At 40.8% G+C, this 22,140-nt stretch overlaps 3 protein-coding genes across 3 annotated transcripts; 2 read left to right on the top strand and 1 right to left on the bottom strand. All coding sequences in view use genetic code 12, as the record gives it.

Moving 5' to 3' along the window:
- Positions 1-65: 65 nt before the first annotated feature.
- Positions 66-2,498, top strand: EXO84 (exocyst subunit; the record flags this gene model as incomplete). The annotated part of the gene is made up of 1 exon (XM_051755525.1): positions 66-2,498. One exon carries the CDS (start codon positions 66-68, stop codon positions 2,496-2,498), a length of 2,433 nt encoding a protein of 810 aa, XP_051610513.1.
- A 115-nt stretch (positions 2,499-2,613) lies between these two features.
- On the bottom strand, positions 2,614-4,941 carry QDR3 (Qdr3p; the record flags this gene model as incomplete). Its single annotated transcript, XM_051755524.1, has 1 exon — positions 2,614-4,941. The coding sequence occupies one exon, from the start codon at positions 4,939-4,941 to the stop codon at positions 2,614-2,616; it is 2,328 nt and encodes a 775-aa protein (XP_051610512.1).
- Positions 4,942-6,860: 1,919 nt separating this feature from the next.
- Positions 6,861-22,127, top strand: TRA1 (histone acetyltransferase; the record flags this gene model as incomplete). The annotated part of the gene is made up of 4 exons (XM_051755523.1): positions 6,861-8,063; positions 8,450-9,277; positions 9,355-9,561; positions 10,647-22,127. The coding sequence occupies 4 exons, from the start codon at positions 6,861-6,863 to the stop codon at positions 22,125-22,127; spliced, it is 13,719 nt and encodes a 4,572-aa protein (XP_051610511.1).
- Between the last annotated feature and the right edge of the window lie 13 nt (positions 22,128-22,140).

Here is a 22,140-nt window from a genome sequence, read left to right as displayed (position 1 = left end):
AATAGTATTAGCCTCTTCTACTTCTTACAGCCAGATTGGTCCAATCACGACAATATATTACCACCATGAACAGACTGGGGAATAGACAGAGCAGAGCAGTTTGGAAGAACCAGGATGGTGGCCGTCAGACCAATAACCCATACGCCACCAACAACAACAACTTGACCCGCACAGAAACCAATAGAAGTTATGTTTCAATGAAGGAAGCAGCAGCTGGCGGAGGAGTACCACCACGGCCACCAGGAGGACCCAGCTCTAATCTGTTACAGGTCCCAAATCCGTATGGTAACATGAACAATGCAAATGGACTTCTGAAACAGAATAGAAGGATGAGTATCCACTATGCTGCCCATCAGCATGGACGTTCGTTTTCACAATCTGGAGGTGCGCCACCACCGTTGCCTGTATTGCCGTCTGGTCTCAATGCCTCAGGGAGAGGTGAGGACAAGCCATTATCTATTGAGCAAAAGATTTTCAAAGAGTTGGGACATGGGTCAGCGGCCGAAGTTGACGATTACTACAAAACATTAAAGAAACAAAACCAATTGATCACCAGAGATATCAAAGAGAATATCAACCAGAACCAGAAAAACATTTTGCAATTGACTAAAGATTTGAAAGAGACGCAAGAGGAATTGGTGAATATGAGAGTGACTGCCAAGGACTTGTTTGAAGTGCTTGATGATTTCAGAGACGCTGCTGAACGTCGACTAAAATTGGAGTTTGATGCGCCTCAGCAACAACAACAGCAGCAACAACAACAACAGCACCACCCACATCTGCCTACCAAACAACTGCAATTACGCCCTTCTAAAAACCAAAAAGACCGTTCATCTATACTTGTACTTGAGAAAATGTGGGCCAAAGAGATTCAATCTTTGTTTAAGCATGTTGAAGGAGCATCTAAATTCATTCAGCCAATTCCAGGTAGACATGTTTTAGCAGAGAGTGGGAGATGGCATGAAGTTAATGTGGGTACATGGAAACCTAGTCATGCAGGACATTTATTCATTTTGAATGATTTGATCTTGATTGCTACTAGAAAACCTAGTGGCAGTGGCGCAGGCGGTGGCACAGGCGGTGGCACAGGCGGTGGTGGCCATCCTAACTTGAGCGACAAGTCCACGACTGATGCGAAAGGTGGTAGCAAACTACAAGCTATACAATGTTTACCCTTGATTCAAGTGTCGATCAATCAAGTCAAGCCACCTAAAAGTGATAACTCGTTATACTTTATCAATATCAAGACCAAGTCACTCAGCTACGTCTACTCAACTGACCGGTACGATCATCTAGTTAAAATAGTTGATGCATTCAACAAGGGAAAGAATGAAGTAGTCCACGCCAAGAGATTGGAAAACGGCAGCAAGAATGTAGACAATGATGGCAATGAAACAAAAGAGGAAAAGCGTCAATTGCGAGAAACACTTCGACGTTCTGGGTCGTACAACGACGGTCAAGGTCTTGTTGAAGATCAAGGTAAGCGTATCAGTGGTCCCGGTGGAATGGCTAGTCCCACGCGTACCTCCAACTCACACAAGAGGTCGTCGTCCGATTTTGTTTTGGATGATATTAGTGCCCGAGTCCACTCCAGGAATCGGTCACAAGATATGGGTCAAGCAATGTCAATGCCCGGTAATGGGAACGCGGGACAAAAATCGCTGTTGTTCAATGAAATCAAACGAGTTGAGGATAAATTGGATGATGTGGACGTCTACACATCTCAAAACGAGTATGTCAAAGCAGTTGAATCGTTGAATGGAATCGAAGCTAGAATTCGTGGTATTGAAAACAAAATCACCAAGCAGAAATCGCAATCCGGATATGATGTGGGTGACGAAGTCTTGTTACTCGATGTCTCGAAATTGAAAATCTCGAACCGGAAACAAGATTTGACCAAAAATTTGCTATTTGACTTGCAGAATAACATTTCACGGCTCTCACCAACGGCTGTGGGCGATATACTTCATTTATTTGATGCTTTGAATCAATTGCAAACTGGAATCCAGGCCTATTTGAACTCAACGTCGCTCTACCTTTCCACTATGGTTTCCAGATTGATTGTGGGTTTGCAAGGAAGTACCAAAGTTGATGTTGTCAACTACTTGTCCAATTTGGTAGTCGTTAACGTTGCGATTGTAAAGAGAACTGTGGAGACATACAATACCGAGATTAAAGCTATTGTTGAACAAAGCCCGCAAAACAGTAATGTTGACTCCTCGGGGTTGGTGGATTGGTGTGCTGATGAATTCGGCAAGTTGTTTAAACAAATTAAAAAGCATTTGTACGGGACATTGTTGATTGTGGAGAGTCAAATGGAGGAAGAGGACGATGGGTTAGGAGTGGTTCATGTACAATATAGAGTCAAGGATGAAAACTTGTATGAACAATTTGCAAAGGTGTTGGAGACCCAATTGGATGAATTAAAGAGAGTTGGCGTGAATGTTGATTTCATTTTCGATTCGATATTGAACATCAAGCAGACTACATCGTTGTAGAGTGCATCACGTGTGTATGTGACTAGTGTTTGATTAACGTATCTCCCTATTCACCAGTGAATAATAAAATTACAAAATTAACTGCTTGCGTTGTTTGCCGCCATGCAAATTATGTCTATAATTTATCATAAAGGAACATCAAATTATAATGCTCTCTAAAATAAGCACCTTTCCTCTTTAAATAAACCAAAATTAGCGACGCAACAATCAAAATCCCGGCCAAAATACTAAACAAAATCCCAGGTCCAATAGCGCGTAACAAAGGTTCAACAATAAACGTAGCAATCGCTGCCAAAATCTGTCGAATCAAATTGTTCAACGCAACTCCAGTGGCACCTTTACCAGGCAACGTATCAACAAGGTACGTTACGGTTGCACCAATGACCAACATCGAAGCAAACCCACAAATGGCAGTCCCGATCAACGGCACGAGCCAAAACTCGCCGTACTTGATCGTCCATCCAAATATGAGACATGCAATGGGATAAAGGATACAAGCAAGGACAATGTTCCAAGAAATACGCGACTCAGGCACCAATTCACCGTGTTGTTCGGCATACTTGTTGAGGAGATAGTCGTTCCATCGACCACCAATCATGGATGCAGCTAGGTATGTGATTGAGTTGGGAATATACATCAACCCGACAATTATTTGGGAAAAGTGGTAGGGTTCGCGTGCGTACTCGTATGAAATTGTCAAATTGAAAAAGTAAATCAATGCAAATGAAATTCCCGAGAACAAAATGACGAGAATGACTGGTGGGTGACTGAGTAGTACGGTTGAGTGTAATGGACGTATAAATAAGTCGTAGCAGTTGGTTTTGAATTTGGCCCATTTATTGGCCTCATGGGTATTTTCTTCATTGACGCGTGCTGCACTCGATCCCAAAGTGTTTCGCGATGCAACTCTTGATGCAGCTCTTGATGCAGCTCTTGATGCAGCTCTTTGTGATGGCACATTTGATGCCGATCGACGAATCTCTTCGGTTATGTATTGTTGTTGTAAACGGCGCGAATAGGTTGATCTGTTTGTGGTTAAACGTGACAATGTTGGCATAACGGGGTCAACAACGGGGCCGTCATCTTCCTCACCTTCGAAATGCGAATTAATGGAAGCAGCCACTGATCTTCTGCTCAAGTTGGTAGCAATGCGCTGTAACTCTGTGTCAGAAATAGGCTCTGGTTGCTGTTGCTGTTGCTGTTGCTGTTGCTCTTGGTCGTGGTCGTGTTTTTGATGTTGTTTATGCTTTTGCTTCTCCGATAAGCTTTCATCGCTAGATGAGCGTTGTGCTTCCTCATGTTCATCAGCAGAATGCGACAAATTACTCTTTTCGTCCTCGTCGTTTGAAGCATCTTGATGTTGCATCATTGCTTTAATAGCTTGCAAATTATCCACTTTTCTCAATGTTTCTGGCAATAGGAAAGCCATGGACAACAAATTACAACCAGCAAAAATCAACAATAGCCATTGTGTTGCTCTCCATCCCCAAGCTTGAGAAACAGCACCACCCAATATAGGAGCCAAGAATGGGCCCATCAAAGGTCCAAGATAATACCATCCCATAGCTTTCCCTCTTTCATGAGGAGCAAACAAATCAGCAATTGTGCCCGCTCCAACGGCTTGGACGGAAGCGGATGAGCCACCCTGCAATACCCGCAAAACAATCAATGCAGAAATATTTGGAGAAAGGGCCGTACCGATTGAAAAAGCAACAAAGAGTACAAAACTGACAAGATAAACCGATCTTCTTCCGAATCGTTCACTGAAAGATGACCACCAAAGAGGGAAGATACCCAATGAAAGCAAGTAAACCCCCACCGATACATTGACTTCGGAATTGGTCGTATGTAGTTTCTCAACAATATCATCGATTGCTGGTAACATGATTGAAGTACCCATTGGTCCTGTAATTGAGGCAAGGGCAACAATTGTCACAATCAAGTATTTAATCTTTTCAGGGTACTCACGAGCATCGCGATATTCCGGGACAACCACGATACTTGACAACAAACCACGTTTTTCTCTTCTTGGAACTCGAAGCGATTTTTTCGAAGCTGAAGTAACTGCCGATTGTTGTCTACCCATCATTTGTGACCGTTGCCTTTCCAAATCTTCAAATGAAGAAACATTACGCTCCAAGTCAGCTAAGGGACCAAGTATAGGGTTTGGCGGTTCATGTTCTGTAGCATGGTGTGAGCTACGATGAGACTCTTGAGGATGAATGTGGGGTGGGAAGGCAGTGTATGGTTCGTTTGCTGGGTAAGTCGGTGACTCTGATCGATTTAGTGGTTGTACTTGATGCAGATTGTGGGGTTGATTTTGTTGTGATTCTGAGGATGCTATGGAAGTACTGTCTCCTTCATCAAGAGTTTTGTTCAAGTTATCAGGTGCGTAGGGTTTGACTTCATTTGTAGATGAGACTGGACTCGACTTATGAGACATGATATATGCGTAAGTAATGTATAAATTGTCTAGAAGTGTGCAATGTGAAAAATTCAAGACGCAAAAAGGCCAAGCTCTTAGTGAGATAAAAGTAGACGAGTGTTGGTTGATTGTATGTCAGCTGTGATGGTAGTGAGTAGTGGCGATGAGATACCCATGTAATTTAAACAAACAGTGATGATTCAAGGAAGAAGAAGTCAACAGTTGCTGAAAATATATTCTTCAAGCGGCTAAATTGGTGCGGCGGGGTTGTAAACGTTTTCTTCACACACACACACACACACACAATTTTTAGTCAAAAAGTGGGAGATGGAATGTTCAAGTTTGGGTTGTGTTTGCCGCTTCTATTCCTTTCCGTCTTTCTGTTCCTTTGGTCGCTTCCTTTCCTTGTCTTTCTGTATTATAGGTATTGGATTTGAGAAAGGTTTTTATTTTATTATAATTTTTTTTATTTTTTCTTGGTATGACTGTGGTGTAATATATAACCTTAACTTTTCACACGCAAAACAATTTGGTGTACAATGGGTTTTTGCAAAGTAGGATAACAAAGGTAGATAGTGTGTACCTTGTTGGGTTAATATCGATCTACGGCGGGGAGGGGACTTGAAAAAGGAGAAAGTAAGTAAGAAGAGAACGAAGAAGCTTTTTTTTTTTTTTAAATTTCCAACGATGGTTTGGTTATTGATGTATTATAATTATGTTGTGATGAGGGGGGGCACAGAATCGATATACATTCTATGGAACAGGTTTAAGGGCTGAGGAAAAAGTTTTCAAATTTACTTTCCGCGATGCCGAACGGTATTATATCTTTAGTAATGTTACATCACACGGATTAATCACTTTTTACAAACGGAGTATAAATTTCAGATGAAGAATAGGTTTTGGTGGCATTGTCTCAATTTTTTGTCAGCACCACTGTTTTTGTACACAGTGAAGCACCAGCACCACCAAGAAGAGCCCACAGATAGACCACAACACTTCCTACGTGGCTTCATCGCTACATCTCACCTACATCGAGCAGTTTCATAAATTTTTGATCCAACAAGGATCTTAAACGTTTTGCAGTATGGTTAGTCAACGGTGTTTAAAAGCCCCCACCTTGCGTTATCCCGAATTGGTTGCACTCGTTTCTTTTTCCTCAGCCCTTTCCTTTCACTGTAGTGAATGTAAATCTTGGCTTATGACGGGTTCCAAACGTTTGAAATGTTCCAGTACATAGCCATGCAATGCCATTTGCCTTCGTATAATCTCTGCAGCCTATACAGAAGGTAGTTATTTCGCTGGCTCTATTTGTAATCAATCGACAACGCACTCTACAAGTTAGTAACTTTCATATAAGTATCTATAGACCCCAGGGTCCACCTTAAAGCTACAACCTCTCGCTGGAGTAACTTTCGACGGAGTTTCGGGTAGTTTTGCATCCTTGTTCAATGTCTGCAAAAAGGGAAAAAAAAAAAAAAAAGAAAAAAGCTTGTGTTGCTGGCTTTGTAACTTTTGGAGCAATTGCGCTCCAAATTCACGGAAATAAGATTAAGTTATTGCCGTTGGACAGTCGACACGTCTACTACTCTAAAGAGCACACGACAATGACAACTAGACCCTTCAGTGAAAGATTTGATCCCTATGCAAGCGAAAGAGATAATATTTTCTCCTCGATGAGTTTATTAGCTGTATTGATCAAATTTTGTGCTTGAGAAGTATCCTCCTCTACTTATGCAACACTTCTTCTCCACACTGCTATGTATGAAAAGATATATATCACGTGAATATCATGTGTGCCAACTAAGAAAAAGAAATTTGGGAAATAGAATACACAAATCAAACATAACGATGTGTAATATCCCCTCGCCACTCTATTTTTCAAATCATAGCCCACTGACAGCCACTACCTCTTGCTACTACTGGTCTGACTCACACAAATGAGTGTACGACATTCAATACCTGTTATTATCATCAGGACCGCAATTGTGGTCCCATTATTTATCATTGGTTGTCTAGCAATAGTCGTTACGCAACTAATTGGCGTACACTTTTTCAAGAATAACCCATCTACAAAACAGGCAATCATCAACGAAACCAAGACCCATTTTGTCATTTTGCTTTGTGGGATCACTTCAATCATAAATCCTTGCAAATTTGCCGTCACAATCGATACAAACTCCGTACCCAACGCCCAACAATTTCAAGTGGATTCAAGTAACCATCTCCACACTTTACTCCAACCCAACTCAGTCATTATATCAAATCATCAAATCTACACAGATTGGCTCTTTCTATGGTTTTTGACATATACTTCACATTTAAGTAATGCCGTGCACATTATTCTCAAAGATTTATCAAAGTTGCCCGTATTGGGATACGGAATGAAGAACTTTAATTTTTTGTTCCTTTCAAGAAAATGGGAACACGACAAGGTTGTATTGACGAACCAGTTGTTGGAAATTGATGCAAATGCCAGAGGACACGGGCCGGCCAATGGTTACAAACTCTTGTCTTCAACGGATAAAGAGGTTAAAAAATGGCCCCAGGGTGTTGATGAATCCAAGATATGGCCATATGAACTCATCTTGTTTCCTGAGGGCACAGTTCCATCCGATAGAACAACCAAGAAATCAGCAGAGTACATTGCGTCTAAAGGGTTGCCACCTTTGAATCATGTCTTGTTGCCTCGTATCAGAGGTTTGTACTTGGCTTTACAAAAGTTGCGCAATTCAGTTGAAATTGTGTATGACGTGACAACAGCGTATTCAAGTTTGAAAGAAGATGAGTATGGAGAATTGGTGTTTTCGTTGAAGAATTTTTACTTGCGAGGTCGCGGTCCACCAGTGGTAAACTATTTCATTAAAGGTTATAAATTGCTGGATATTCCATTGGGTGAGGAGGCATTGGATAGTACTGTTGAAGCTAGTGATGAAGATTTGCAGAAATTTGAAGATTGGTTATTGAAGATATGGTATGAGAAGGATAAATTGATGGATAATTTCTATAAAACTGGTCATTGGGGAATAGGAAGTGACACTGGCAGTGGAAACAGTCATGGAGCTACTAGAATCAATACTAAAACAATTGTTGGTGATTTCAAGTTGAGAAGCCCCTTGGAATTTACAAAACCTTTCCTTGTGGTGATTACAATATTATTGTTGAGTTATACACTTTTGTCATTGGCATACTCACTAATAGTTGCACGCGCATAGATGAGAGAGAACCTTCTTTTGTATAAGATATTAGATATACAAACTTATAATATAGACTTGCCGAATTACAGGTGCTTTTTTTGTTTTGTCGTTGTTTTGTTTCCAATCTGTTCGAGTATTTTGTTTTGTGCAACTACTGAACCTCTTGCTGCGAAAAATTTAAAATTCAATACACATCAAATAATGTTTCATTCAAAACAACAAGGACAAATGCGTCAAATACAATTCTAGGCACTTTTTTAGTGTAGGATATATTAAAATCCCCATCTTTCCATCAAGCTGTTTCTCAAAATACTTTTTTTTTGCTTCATTAGTCTAGCTCCACCAAAACAATATCAGTCATGTTCACCATATCTAAAGGCATTACCCTTTTGACCATAATAATCCAGTTTGTAGCCATGGTTTTACTTGCGTTCTTGCTTCTTGGCTGCATCAATACGTCCTCCAACTATTCCAACGTTTACTTGTTTGACTACAAATTCAATTCATCATCATCATTGTATCAACACTTAACTCTTGATTCCAACTCCACCACAACCCCCGGCAACACAACCACATCCTCAACATCCATTTTAAATTCAGACTTGTCCAAGATCTCAGTCAAGGTGGGCTACTTGGCACTTTGCCTTTCTGCCAATGATCTTCAACAATGCACATTCTACACCAACGTGCAATCGATCCCACAACTCACAATATCCTTTCTTGAGACTAGATTTAACTTACTCAGTATTGCCCAAACTTTCAACTCTTCCATAGTTCACTCGCATTTACTAATGGCGTCTATAATCATTACACTAGCAACACTAGTAATCTTGTGCTACTTGACCTTACCAATAAGTTTTGGGTCGTTGGTCATGAAAAAAGTGGGTTTACTTCTAACATTTGTCAATATGGTGCTTTGGGGATTGGGTAGCATGTTGCAGCATCAGCTGGTCAATGCAACAACGAGTTTGTTAAGTGGTGCTAGTTTTGAAGTGGTTGAGGTAAATCGGGGTCAACGGGCTGAGACTATGGCTTGGGTTGCTTTTAGCTTTTTGGTTGTTGTGTTTTTGAGCTTTGTGATGATGAATTATGCAGCTATGAAGAGTAGGAGGAAAGATTCAGGTGGGGATGGTGGGGAAAAGAGAGGGTATACGGAGAAAGTATGAAGAGTTATATTGCAGAGAATGATGGACGCGTAGATGAACTTATGATGATTGTCGAAAACTAGCAAGGGTAGAGAGACAGTGTTATAACAGAATATACGTATCATTTAATTCATATAGGCAATAAAAGAGCAAGAGCAAAACGATTTCGTGCAACAAGTCAAAGTTCACGCTGGACTTCAAAGCACATCAAGATCCACCCCACATTTAAACCACGGTCTAAACTACAGTCTGAACTACAGTCTGAAAGAGTCTACGCAATACACCGCATTCACAGTTTGGTATGACGCGGAGGGGTGCTTGGTATTCCCATTTCGCTTTGCATACGTATTGAGTGTAGAAGACTTTCTACCAGTAATATTCTATCCTTTCGCTGCAAGAGTATTACCCATGGCCTTGCTGTGACATATGATTATCAATGCATCATAATCTGCAGCTTCAACCTCAGCAACATCTTGAATTCATCACGGAACGTAACTCAAACCTTTTTGTACTGGATCATTCCCATAACGAATTAGGTTGCCGTAGTAAAGCGCGGTGAGTGTACCACTTCAAGCAGTAATGAGGAACTTCTAATCAATCGACTCGTATTACTAGAAGTAATATACGAGAAAAAAAAAAAAAAAAAAAAACCGTAAGACTTCGGTCACAGTTACAAATGAGTCGAAGACGTCCTAACCAGACAATTGAATTGTAAATTTTGTCATACTTTTTTCGATTCTCAAAATCAAAACAACACGACTCTTTCGCACCTTTCACCAAAATTATTCAGCTGTGCACGACTTTAACTTTTATTGTTGTGATAGTGAGTAAATGACTGAGCTGGTGAGTTATAACACTACACTACTTTTTTGGGGGTGTTGTCTCTTAAGGATTGACTTCCGTGTTCAAGTAGCTTCCTACTTCAACATTGCTGTTCCGAAATTTTCTCTTTTTCGATCCAATAGGTAGAAAATGTTTACAATTTGAAAAGTACAATGACTCAAGATTTCGCAACAAATCTTCACCAAAATGCTCTCAACTTGTCATCCTACCACTCACATTCTGCAGCAAGAGCATAAAACCCGTTGTATCACACCCTTTAACATGCCTTGTCTACCCTTCCACCCTTTTACATCTTTATTACCAACTTTCTAAGCCATATTAATACCAACGCTACCAATAACGTGACATACACATGACATACACGTGACATTCTTGAAAATTTGGTGAAATCGATTTCCCACCCATTTCAATTTGTTTTTTCAAAATTTCAATCTTTTCTTTATTTTGTTGTACTGTTCATAGACAATTGAGTATTAAACACACCAATTATAGAACACTCAATAGCCTTTCATTCACTTGAGCGATGTCCTATAACGCACAGCTAGACGCGTTTGTATCGCGACTCAATGAAAGCACTGATTACACCGCTAAACATGCGATATTATCAGAATTGTTAGACACTATTGAACAATTTAGCGGTGCTACTGAATATGAGTACTTCCTAAAGAATCTAGTACCCATATTTATAAAGGAACTTGAGGAGGTTCCCATCTCATATATATCAACTAGCCCAGAACAGAAATTGAGAAACAGCACGTTGGAGATTATCCACAGATTGATCATGAACGAAACATTCCAGCCGTTTGCAGAACAAGTATTGGATGCCTTGACAAAGATCCTAGTCGAGGAAAACGAAGACAATGGAGTTTTATGTATGAAAATAATCACTAGTTTGCAGAAAGCTTATAAAGCAACGTTGGCAGACAAGGTACAACCATTTTTGGAGCTCATACAGAAAATCTATGACAACATGGACCAAACAGTACAGGACATTTTCTCGAACGATTCTTCGGGCAATGAAAACAAGGAAGATGTAAATGAGGAACAAAATATGTCGCCTGCTAACTCATTCAATGATGACGCACCTACAAAGACATTGAGCAAAGCCATGTATTCGTTCAAGACCTTGGCTGAATGTCCAATCACAATGGTTTCGTTATATTCATCAAATAAGCAGCTTGTTGCGCCTTCACTCCCTCATTTTTTGCCCAAAATAATGCATGTATTGCAATTACAGGTCAAACCAGACGAAAAATCTCAGCAAGAGTCTAACGACGTCGACTCATCAATCTCACCGATGGTCAAAAATAGACAGGCTTACAGTGAATTCATCTTGGGACAGGTTAAGGCTGCATCCTTTTTGGCGTATGTGTTTATTAGAGGTTACGCTAATCAATACTTGAAACCGGAAGAAAGTGCATGTATCCCTGATGTTATTCTTCGATTATTGCAAGACTGTCCTCCTGAATTGTCTATTGCGAGAAAGGAGTTGCTTCATGCAACAAGACATATACTTTCAACCCCATTCAGAACGCAATTTATTCCAAAATTGGGATTACTTTTTGAAGAGAAAATCTTGATTGGTGATGGGTTGACATCTCATGAAACGTTGAGGCCATTGGCCTACTCCATGGTTGCCGATTTTATCCATAACGTGCGAGACGAACTAACTCCAGCACAGATCTGGTCGACAGTCACTATTTACTCGGGGTTGTTAAAGGACGAGTCTTTGCCAATGTCAGTACAAATCATGAGTGCAAAGTTGCTTTTGAATTTGGTTGAAAAGATTATGACTCTCCCCAACAAATTGGAAGGCAGACAGTTGTTTCTCGTTATTATTGATGCATATGCCAAGAGATTCAAAAACTTGGATCGTAAGTTTGACTTCATTATTGCCAAGCATGATGAATACGAAAAGAAGAAGCTTAGTAAAGAAAAAGACTCAAAGAAAGCTATTGAAAGATACTCGTCCAAGCACAATCAGGCACAAAAAGAGGAAATTGCCGACGAAGACAATGACCAGATGGATGTGGATAAAGAAGAAGCACTGGGAGAAGCCAATCCCCAAATTGACAAAGCTCTTGGTCTCAACATATTCAATATTGACTCATATTCTCCTATCGCTCCTGCCCCTACACCGAACACTACAGATGTGTTGAAAGATGCAAGATATCTTTTCCGTACATTGATGCAATTTTTGAAATCGGTAGTGTTTGGGTTGAAACATTGCAACCCTCCAGTGCCTCCACAACCAGTCATTACTGATCCAGCCAAACAGCAGCAAGTGAATTACGACAAATGGAACGATTCAGCAAAACTTATATCTGTTGAAGAGGTCAACATCCTTAGGTCTTTGTTCCGAGGAGGTGTCAGTTGTCTTCGTTTTTTCTCAGTATCAAAACCTAAACCTACAATTTCGCAAAAGGCGTTTGATTTTTCAACGGGAGGCCCTAATTTGCCAATCACTTCTTCCAAGGACGAAAAGGACTTGATGGAAATATTTGCAACCATATTCATAAACATTGATCCAGCTTCGTTCAATGAAATTGTTAGTTCAGAATTGCCATACATGTTTGAATCCATGTTGGAAAATGCAGCTTTATTACATTTGCCACAGTTTTTTCTTGCCAGTGAAGTAACATCGGCAAACTTTTCAAGCATATTGATTTCATTTTTGAAGGAGAATTTGAGTCAACTTGGTAATGCAGACATGATAAAGTCCAACATTCTCATCCGGCTTTTCAAATTGTGCTTTATGTCGGTCAATCTTTTCCCTACTAATAATGAGGGAGTTTTACTCCCACACTTGAACTATCTCATCTTGGAAGCATTGAAACTTGGGACTAAAGCCGAAGAGCCAGTGGTTTATTCTTATCTCGTGAGAATACTATTCAGAAGTATTAGTGGCGGCAAGTTTGAAAACCTTTACAAGGAAATAATGCCCATCTTGCCTGTTTTGTTGGAAAATTTGAACAAAATGATTGCCAATGCGCAAAGACCGTACGAGAGAGACATTTACGTAGAGTTGTGCTTGACTATACCAGTTAGGTTGGCAGTGTTGGTCCCTCATTTGAATTACTTGACAAGACCACTTGTTTATGCTCTCAATGGACCACAGGAGTTGGTCAGTCAAGGTATGCGTATATTTGAATTATGTGTTGACAATTTGACTGCTGAATATTTCGACCCCATAATTGAACCTGTTGCTGATGAAATCATGACTGCATTGTGGAAACATCTTGAGCCAGTACCATACCACCATCAACACAGTCACACTGCTATCAGGATTTTGGGTAAATTGGGTGGCAGAAACCATCGCAAGCTTAAATCCAATGAGAGCTTGGTCACAGTATCAGAAGCAAATCAAGAGATTAAAGCCTTAGTCCAAGTATATGGCTTGAACGACTCAGTCCCAGTATCAGTGACACCGGGGGTTGAGTCAGCCATCAAGTTGTTAGATGATCCAAGGTTGAAAATACATTACCGAATAAGCGCTTTCAACTACTTGACTAGTATATTAAAACTCTTCATCAACACTACCCCAATTCCAGAGAACTTTGTCCAATTTGCACAAGAAAGTGTCGAGTTTTTGAAAAGGGACAAATCTGACGATATTGACATACCATTGGCCCCACTGGATATCAAAGATGGAGAAAAGCTTGACCTGCAGCAACAACTTTTCGCCAAGCTACTTGAAATGTTGTTTTTTTCAGTTTCGATACCTGAATTAAAAGAAGAAGCGAGTGCATTGATTGATGGGTTGACAACTCACTTCACATTGTTACACTTGAGTACCTCTGTGATTGACAAAATCAGAAAAGAGCGCAAGTTTTCAGTGGACGATAATGAAGGTAAGGCCTACATTAGCGAAAATGCATTTCTCAGTGCCATCACTTACTCATTAAGTTTTTGGGACAAAGACGTTAGAGCGAAAGGTATTGATGCGGTGAAAAGGATCTACGACACCACGGTTATCACGTTCGGGTCCGAAGAGAATGCATTGTATTCCGATGTCTTCAGATCAATGTTTTATAAATTCACACACTGCTGTTACAATGAATTTTACCACACTAAGCTAGGCGGTATTATTGGACTCAAGACCATGTTTCAGGAATTGAACATCCCACCCGGCTGGTTTTATCAAAGGCAATTTGAGTTGGTGCGGTCTGTTTTCTTCATCTTGAGAGACACGCCAACTACTGCACCATTCGAAGTACGTGAATCAGCTAAAGAATTGGTTCTCGAGTTATTGAAAACTTGCAACAAGGATATCACCAAAGAAACTGTTTTGGAAAAACCATTCCAGACTCTTGTGGGAGCATTGGTTTACGATTTAGCCAGTCCAACCCCAATGGTTAGAGAAGTTGCCCAGGAATGTTTGACGGTGTTGTCCGAAGTGACATCCACATCCATTGCCACTCTTATGGGACCTTGCAAACACTTGTTGTTGACACCGATCTTTGGCAAACCACTCAGAGCCTTGCCTTTTCCTATGCAAATTGGCAACATCGATGCCATTACATTTTGTTTACGTTTACCAGACACATTTTTGAGCTTCAATGAGGAGTTGAATAGGTTGCTTTTGGAGGCGTTGGCTTTGGTTGACGCAGAAGATGAATCATTGGCCAATGTACATCGTTTGAACGAGTATCGTACCGCAAACCAGTTGGTTGAGTTGAGAGTAGTTTGTATCAAACTATTATCTTTAGCATTGTCAAAGCCCGATTTCTCCATTGGATCTTTAGGTGAGGCAAGGATCAGAATTTTGGGTGTGTTCTTTAAAGCTTTGTGTAACAACTCCACTGAAATTATCAACGCCGCACACCAAGGATTAGCCTCGAGCTTGCAAGAAAATGCAAAACTACCAAAGGAATTGTTGCAAAATGGACTTCGACCAATGCTTATGAACTTGTCTGATCATAAAAAATTGACCGTTTCTGGTTTGGAGGCGTTGGCTAGATTGTTGGAGCTCTTGATTTCTTATTTCCGTGTTGAGATTGGTAGGAAATTATTGGATCATTTGATGGCATGGGCTCAAATCAACACCTTGAGACAGATTGCCGGACAAAACTTGGAAAACAACCACACAGTTCAAATAGTGATGGCAATCTTGAACATTTTCCATTTGTTACCGGCCAAGGCATACACTTTTATGGAAGAAATAATCAACACCTTGCAGTACTTGGAAGGTCATTTGGATCGTCATCAAGACTCACCTTTTAGAAAGCCGATATCCAAGTTTCTCAACAGGTTTGCTGAAAACTGTGTGGAGTATTTGATCAACAACTTCAAGAATAGGAAGCTAGGCAACATGCTTGCATCTATTGCTGGAATGGACGGATGTGATGGCTTGAGAAAACAAGCAGAGGAGAAAATTCAAGTCTTAGTTGACGATGTGACTTCCGAATCGGACCCAGAGACTAAGGTTGTCAAGTTTGCAAACATCATTGATTTGGTTGAAGCAATCGCAAGGCATGACAAGGAGTGGTTTAAAGGTCAGAAGCAATTATTGACTACGTTGTCTCAAGTCCCAGAGGATATACACGAGATAAGTGTTGCGCCAGTGTTGTCGGCAGCTCATTTCCGAAGCAGTCAAGCAATCGACAAATTGCAACAGCTAATTGTTGATTTCACAAGGGCCAATATGGACGAAACAGATTTAATTTTTTCTGTAGCAAACCGTCATTGCCGATTAGAGTATGAGATCTCGAACGTGTTTGAAGACTTTATCTTCAATGATATTGTTGCGTCTGATGATTTGGACTTGAAAACGAGGTACCTCAATAGGACAGTGGAGTTCATAAATGAGCTGGAGCCATGTTTAAAAGCAAAAATCTTTTTCCTCAAGCGTGTTTTTGATCCGATATTGGTGTATGAGTATGCCAAGAAGGGCGATCTCTCCCATATGTTTGAAAAGGAAAATCTGTGGATTGAAAAATTTGATGAGAGTGTTTGGAGATCAACAGATGATATCATTGGTAATCACACATCTGGAGCTATTGACGGTTATAGGTCAGCACTTTTGGAGGCTACAGCTTTGTTACTCAAGTTAGCCCCTACACACATAAGCGACTTGCGTAAGGACATTATCAAGTTTAGTTGGAACTATATCAAACTTGACGACAATATCACCAAACAGATTGCGTATGTTACCACCGCATACTTTATTGCTGCGTATGAAACTCCAGGCAAGTTGGCTACACAGGTTTTTGTAGCCTTGTTGAGGACACATCAAACCGATTCGAGGCACTTGGTTAGACAGGCATTGGACATTCTTGCACCGGTGATGTCGGAAAGAATGAGGGATGCCGAATCTCCCGATAGTTGGTTGAAATGGCCACGCCGTATCATCTCGGAAGATGGATTCAATGTTACACAAGTCTTGAATGTTTATCAGTTTATTGTCCAACATCCAGATTTATTCTTTGTCGCGAGAGAGCACTTTATATCGAACATCATCACTGCCATGGGTAAATTGACAATCTTGGCAAATCCTGCTCTTGAAAATCAACTATTAGCTATTGACTTGGCAGAGTTAGTTTTGTACTGGGAGCGGAAAGCAAAAGATGTTGCAAAGAGTAGCGAGCTCGTTGAAGAACACACTATTCAATCTGCCGAGAATGAACATGAGACTGAAATAGATGCCAAAGCCGAGAGTGACTTCACCACAGCTCCAAATTACTCTGTACCTTTTGGTCAAAGAGAAGCATGTGTCACGTTCTTGATTAGATACGTATGTATAAGTCCTCAGAGGGCATCGGAAAGTGAGTTGGGTCAAAAAGCTTTAGGGATTTTGTATGACTTGTTGAGTCCCGAGCATTGGCCAGAAGTTGCTGTCAAGTTGACGTTTTTCGAGAAATTTTTGCTTTCAAATGATTTGAACTCAAGTAATTTATTAGGATACTGCTTGAACGCTTTGGAAGTTTTGGGAGTTGTTTTGGAGTGGAAGGAACCGGAATGGATTGTGACAAACTTGAGCTATTTACAAAAGTTGCTTGAAAAATGTATCAAGTCCGATAACCATGACATCCAAGAAATCTTGCAAAGAATCTTGTGTACCATTTTGACCGCTATCAACCAGCATAAAGGAACCGAGGAAAAAAATGACGAGGAGGATGGTGATGATGATGATGATGATGATGATGATGATGTGAAGGAGTTTATCAACTTGTTGACCACTTCTGTTTCAGAGGATTTGGGCGATATGCCTTCGTTCGCAGCTGGTGTAACGTTGTCGTGGACTTTAGCACAGTTCAAACCTGCAATATTGGATCCGTTATTGCCTACGATTATGAAAGCTTTCAGCAAGCTTTGCAAAGATCATATAACAATAACACACCAGGGCTCTCTGGCCACCTCGAAGGATAGTGCCAACGCTGAGTTCGAGGCCAAAATGACCACGAAATTGTTGGAAAAGATTTTGAATTTGTGTTCCATGAGGATTTCCAACTTGGGAGATCAGCGTCGAATCTTTTTGTCATTGTTGGCGCAATTGATTGAGCGTAGTTTGGACAAGAGTATGCTTGAAAAGATTATCAAAATAGTCAAGAGCTGGGTATTTTCAAGGACAGATTTGTTCCCAACAACAAAGGAAAAGGCTGCGATTTTATCGAAAATGATGGTCTTTGAAGTGCGAGGTGAGCCGACATTGTCTAAAGAATTTTATCAAATCATTGTGGAAATTTTTGAAGATGATTCCTTCAGTTGTAGTGAGTTGACTGTTCGAATGGAGCAACCATTCATGGTGGGCACGAGATCTGTTGATGTCTCGATTAGAAGAAAATTGATGTCTATATTAAACAACAGTTTGGAGCAAGACGTCGCAAAGAGGTTGTATTACGTTATTCGCGAGCAGAATTGGGAATATTTGGCGGACTACCCATGGTTGAATCAAGCCTTACAAATCTTGTTCGGATCGTTTAATTTTGAAAACAAGATTGAATTTGTTGCCGATGAGAACAGATTGGCACCGGTTGAAGCATTTAAATTTCCAGAATCGGATTCAATGGAGGTGGATGCAAATGAAAAATTAAGGGAGTTGATCCAGACGCACTCGAAATTTCTACAAACCGTTAGCGATATCAAAGCAAAAGATGTGTTTGAGCCATTGATTGATTTATTTTATCAAAGCAGTGAAACAATCCAAAGGACTTGGTCCGCGGTTTTCCCAATAGTGTTTCAATCTATACCAAGATCCGAACACTTGGACTTTACCAGATATTTGGTAATTTTATTATCAAAAGACTTCCATACACGTCAAATTGATCTTCGTCCGAACGTTATTCAGTGCTTGTTAGAAGGAGTTGCTCGATGTTACACTCTTCAACTTCCCCCGTTTGCTATTGAGTGCCTTGCAGCAAACTTTGATGCATGGTCGCAAGGACTTCAACTATTGGAGAACATCAATGAAGAAGCTGTACGTGTTAACGCGGATGTTAGGGAGGTTGTACAAGATGCGTTGTTGAAACTCTATGCGACTTTGAAAGAGGACGATATGTTTTATGGACTTTGGAGGAGAAGAGCCAAGTACAATGAGACCATAAGTGCGTTATCGTATGAGCAGATTGGACTTTGGGATAAGGCGCAGCAGTTGTATGAATCGGCCCAAATAAAAGCCCGGAGTGGATCATTACCGTATGGTGAAGCTGAGTATGCATTGTGGGAAGATCACTGGATATTGTGTTCTGAAAAGCTTCAACAATGGGATATTCTCACCGACTTGGCAAGACATGAAGGCTTTTCAGATTTGTTGTTGGAATGTGGTTGGAGAGTTGCTGATTGGTACAATGACAGAGAAACTTTGGACCAAACGGTCAAAAATGTGATGGATGTTCCAACTCCACGACGCCAAGTATTTCAAACGTTCTTGTGTTTACAAGGGTTTGGTCAGGAGAAGGAAACTTTGCAAGATTTGTCCAAATTATGTGACGAGGGAATTCAACTTGCCTTGAGGAAGTGGTATGGATTGCCCAGAAGGTTCACCAATGCTCATATCCCATTGTTGCACACGTTTCAACAGTACGTTGAATTTATGGAGGCCAGTCAAGTTTATTCAAGTTTGGTAACAACTAATGCGCAAAACTTGGATGTAAAGTCGCAAGAATTGAAGAGAGTATTGCAAGTATGGCGTGAGAGATTACCAAATATATGGGATGACATCAATATTTGGAACGACTTGGTCACCTGGCGTCAGCACGCTTTCCAAGTCATCAATAAAGTGTACATGCCATTCATTCCAGTATTGCAGCAATCCAATTCAGGAAGCAATGCAAACTCTTATGCTTATCGTGGGTTCCATGAGATTGCTTGGGTAATTAACAGGTTTGCTCATGTTGCAAGGAAGCACAACATGCCTGAAGTATGCATCAAAGAATTGACAAGAATATACCAATTGCCAAATATTGAAATTCAAGAAGCGTTCTTGAAATTGAAAGAACAGGTCAAGTGCCACTATCAAAATCCTAATGAACTTAATACAGGTCTTGATGTTATTAGCAATACCAATTTGGTTTATTTTGCTACTCAACAAAAGGCCGAGTTCTTCACTCTCAAGGGAATGTTTTTGAGCAAGTTGAACCAAAAGGATGAAGCCAATAAGGCATTTGCTACTTCCGTTCAGATCGATCTCAATTTGCCAAAAGCGTGGGCTGAGTGGGGGGCGTTCAATGATCGTCGCTTCAAGGAGAACCCTAGTGATATGGTGTATGCAAACAACGCCATCAGTTGCTACTTGCAGGCTGCCGGGTTGTACAAGAATGGCAAGACGAGGAAACTTTTAGCCCGCATTTTATGGTTGATCAGTTTGGATGATGCATCGGGCACCTTGGCGCAAGCATTTGAAAACTTTAGAGGGGAAGTTCCAGTGTGGTATTGGATAACCTTTATTCCACAGTTGCTCACATCGTTATCGCACAGGGAAGCCAAATTGGCCAAGCAAGTATTGGTGAGGATAGCTAAGAGTTATCCACAGGCTTTGCATTTCCAATTGCGTACAACTAGAGAGGATCTTGCGGCTCAACAGCGCCAAGCCATTGAAATTGCACGTCAAAAAGCAGCAGCAGCAGCAGCAACAGCAGCGGCCACAGCCACAGCCACAGCCACAGCCACAGCTATAACTGCCAATTCTCCGTTTGGCCAGAGCCCAGGTGAAACAGGGAAGACTAATGGCGAAGTTGGCAATAAAAATGAGTCTCAAAACGGAGCTCAATCACAATCGCCAGCGCCAGCACCAACACCAGCACCTGCACCAACAGCAACGACGGGAACAGCTGCATCACCCAATGAAACTGCCGCCCCAGGACAATCACCATCGCGTGCAAATTCACAGTCTGTCCCACCGCCTTCTCGTCCGCAATCGCAAAATCAAGTTTCCATCTCGGTTCCGCCATCAGTTCGCCAGCCTTTGGAACATGTAGAGGAGATAATGGCCATTTTGAAGACTGCATATCCGTTATTGGCATTGTCATTGGAGTCGTTGGTGGATCAAATTAACCAGAGGTTCAAGTGTACCGCAGACGAGGACGCGTATAGACTTGGTGTTGCCTTGTTGAATGATGGGGTGCAGTATTTGAATAGGTTGGGTAATCCCAAGGAGGATGCAAAGTTGCCGCCAGTGACAGAAGCCAATATTACGAGATTCGCTGAGACAGTGTTGCCTAAGCAAATTAGGGCAGAGTTTGAAAAAGATTTGGTACATTCAAAACCAAACTTGGAAACTTACATTACAAAATTGAGGAAATGGAGAGACAGATTGGAAGATAAATTGGATAGAAGATTTACCAAGGTTAACTTGGAGATTTTATGTCCACATTTGAGTGAGTTCCATCACCAAAAATTTGAGGAGATTGAGATCCCTGGGCAATATTTGTTAAACAAGGACAACAATAACCATTTTGTCAAGATTGAAAGATTTTTGCCAACTATTGACTTAGCTCGTGGAACTAGTGCATGTTACAAGAGATTGAGAATCAGGGGTCATGATGGTAGTTTGCATACATTTGCTGTCCAATTTCCAGCTGCTCGTCATTGTCGTCGAGAAGAGTCCGTTTTCCAATTGTTCAGAATATTCAATGACAGCATTTCGAGGAGGGTCGAGACTAGGAGAAGGGATATTCAATTTACATTGCCTATTGCCGTACCGCTTTCACCACATATCCGAATTGTCAATGATGATGTGAATGATATAACCTTGCAAAAAGTTTATGAGGATTATTGCAAAAAGAATGGCAAGAGTCGCGATGAACCATTCATTTACACTGTTGAGAAATTGCGGGCTGCATTTGATCATAGATTGCCCAAGCCCGATTTGGCAAGCATACGAGTTGAGATTTTGAGTGCTACTCAAACATTGCTTGTCCCATCTACTGTGTTGAAGGATTATTTCTTGCAGCTTTATCCAAGCTTTGATGAGTTTTGGTTGTTCCGGAAGCAATTTACTTCTCAATATGCTTCCTTCATATTCACCACCTACATGATGTGTGTTAATGCAAGGCAACCACAAAAGATTCATGTAAACAAGGGTTCAGGAAGTGTTTGGACTTCAGATATGTTACCTTGCAAGATTCCCAACAGATACGACAACAACAATTCTCAAGCCAAACCAACACCAATGTTTGTGAATGCAGAGCAAGTGCCATTTAGATTGACGCCAAATATTCAAAAGTTGATTGGCGAAAGTGGGTTGGAGGGAATTTTGGCTGTTTATGTGTTGTGCATTGCCAGAGCATTATTGGAGCCTGAATCAGATTTGGAGCAATATTTGACTCTTTATGTTAGAGACGAGGCTATATCATGGATAGCACAAGGTGGTGGCGATAAGAACAGTACTGTTGCAGGACAAGATAAGCAATTACGTGATGTTGTCAAGTTCAATGTTGATAGTATTATCAAGAGGGTAATGAACATGGGCCATGTATCTCCTAGTGGAGGCGTTGCCACACAAAATGTGTTGGAGTTGATTTCACAAGCTGTCAATCCTCGTAATTTGGCAGCTGCTGACACGTTATGGATGGCATACTTTTAGTCATTGATAGAAA

The sequence above is a fragment of the Candida theae genome, assembly GCF_024610275.1.
Source record: "Candida theae strain CBS 12239 chromosome Unknown scaffold10, whole genome shotgun sequence".
In the NCBI taxonomy this organism is placed as follows: domain Eukaryota; kingdom Fungi; phylum Ascomycota; class Pichiomycetes; order Serinales; family Debaryomycetaceae; genus Lodderomyces; species Lodderomyces theae.
The sequence above is the reverse complement of the archived record's forward strand: the minus strand, read 5'-3'. Positions and strand labels throughout refer to the sequence as shown.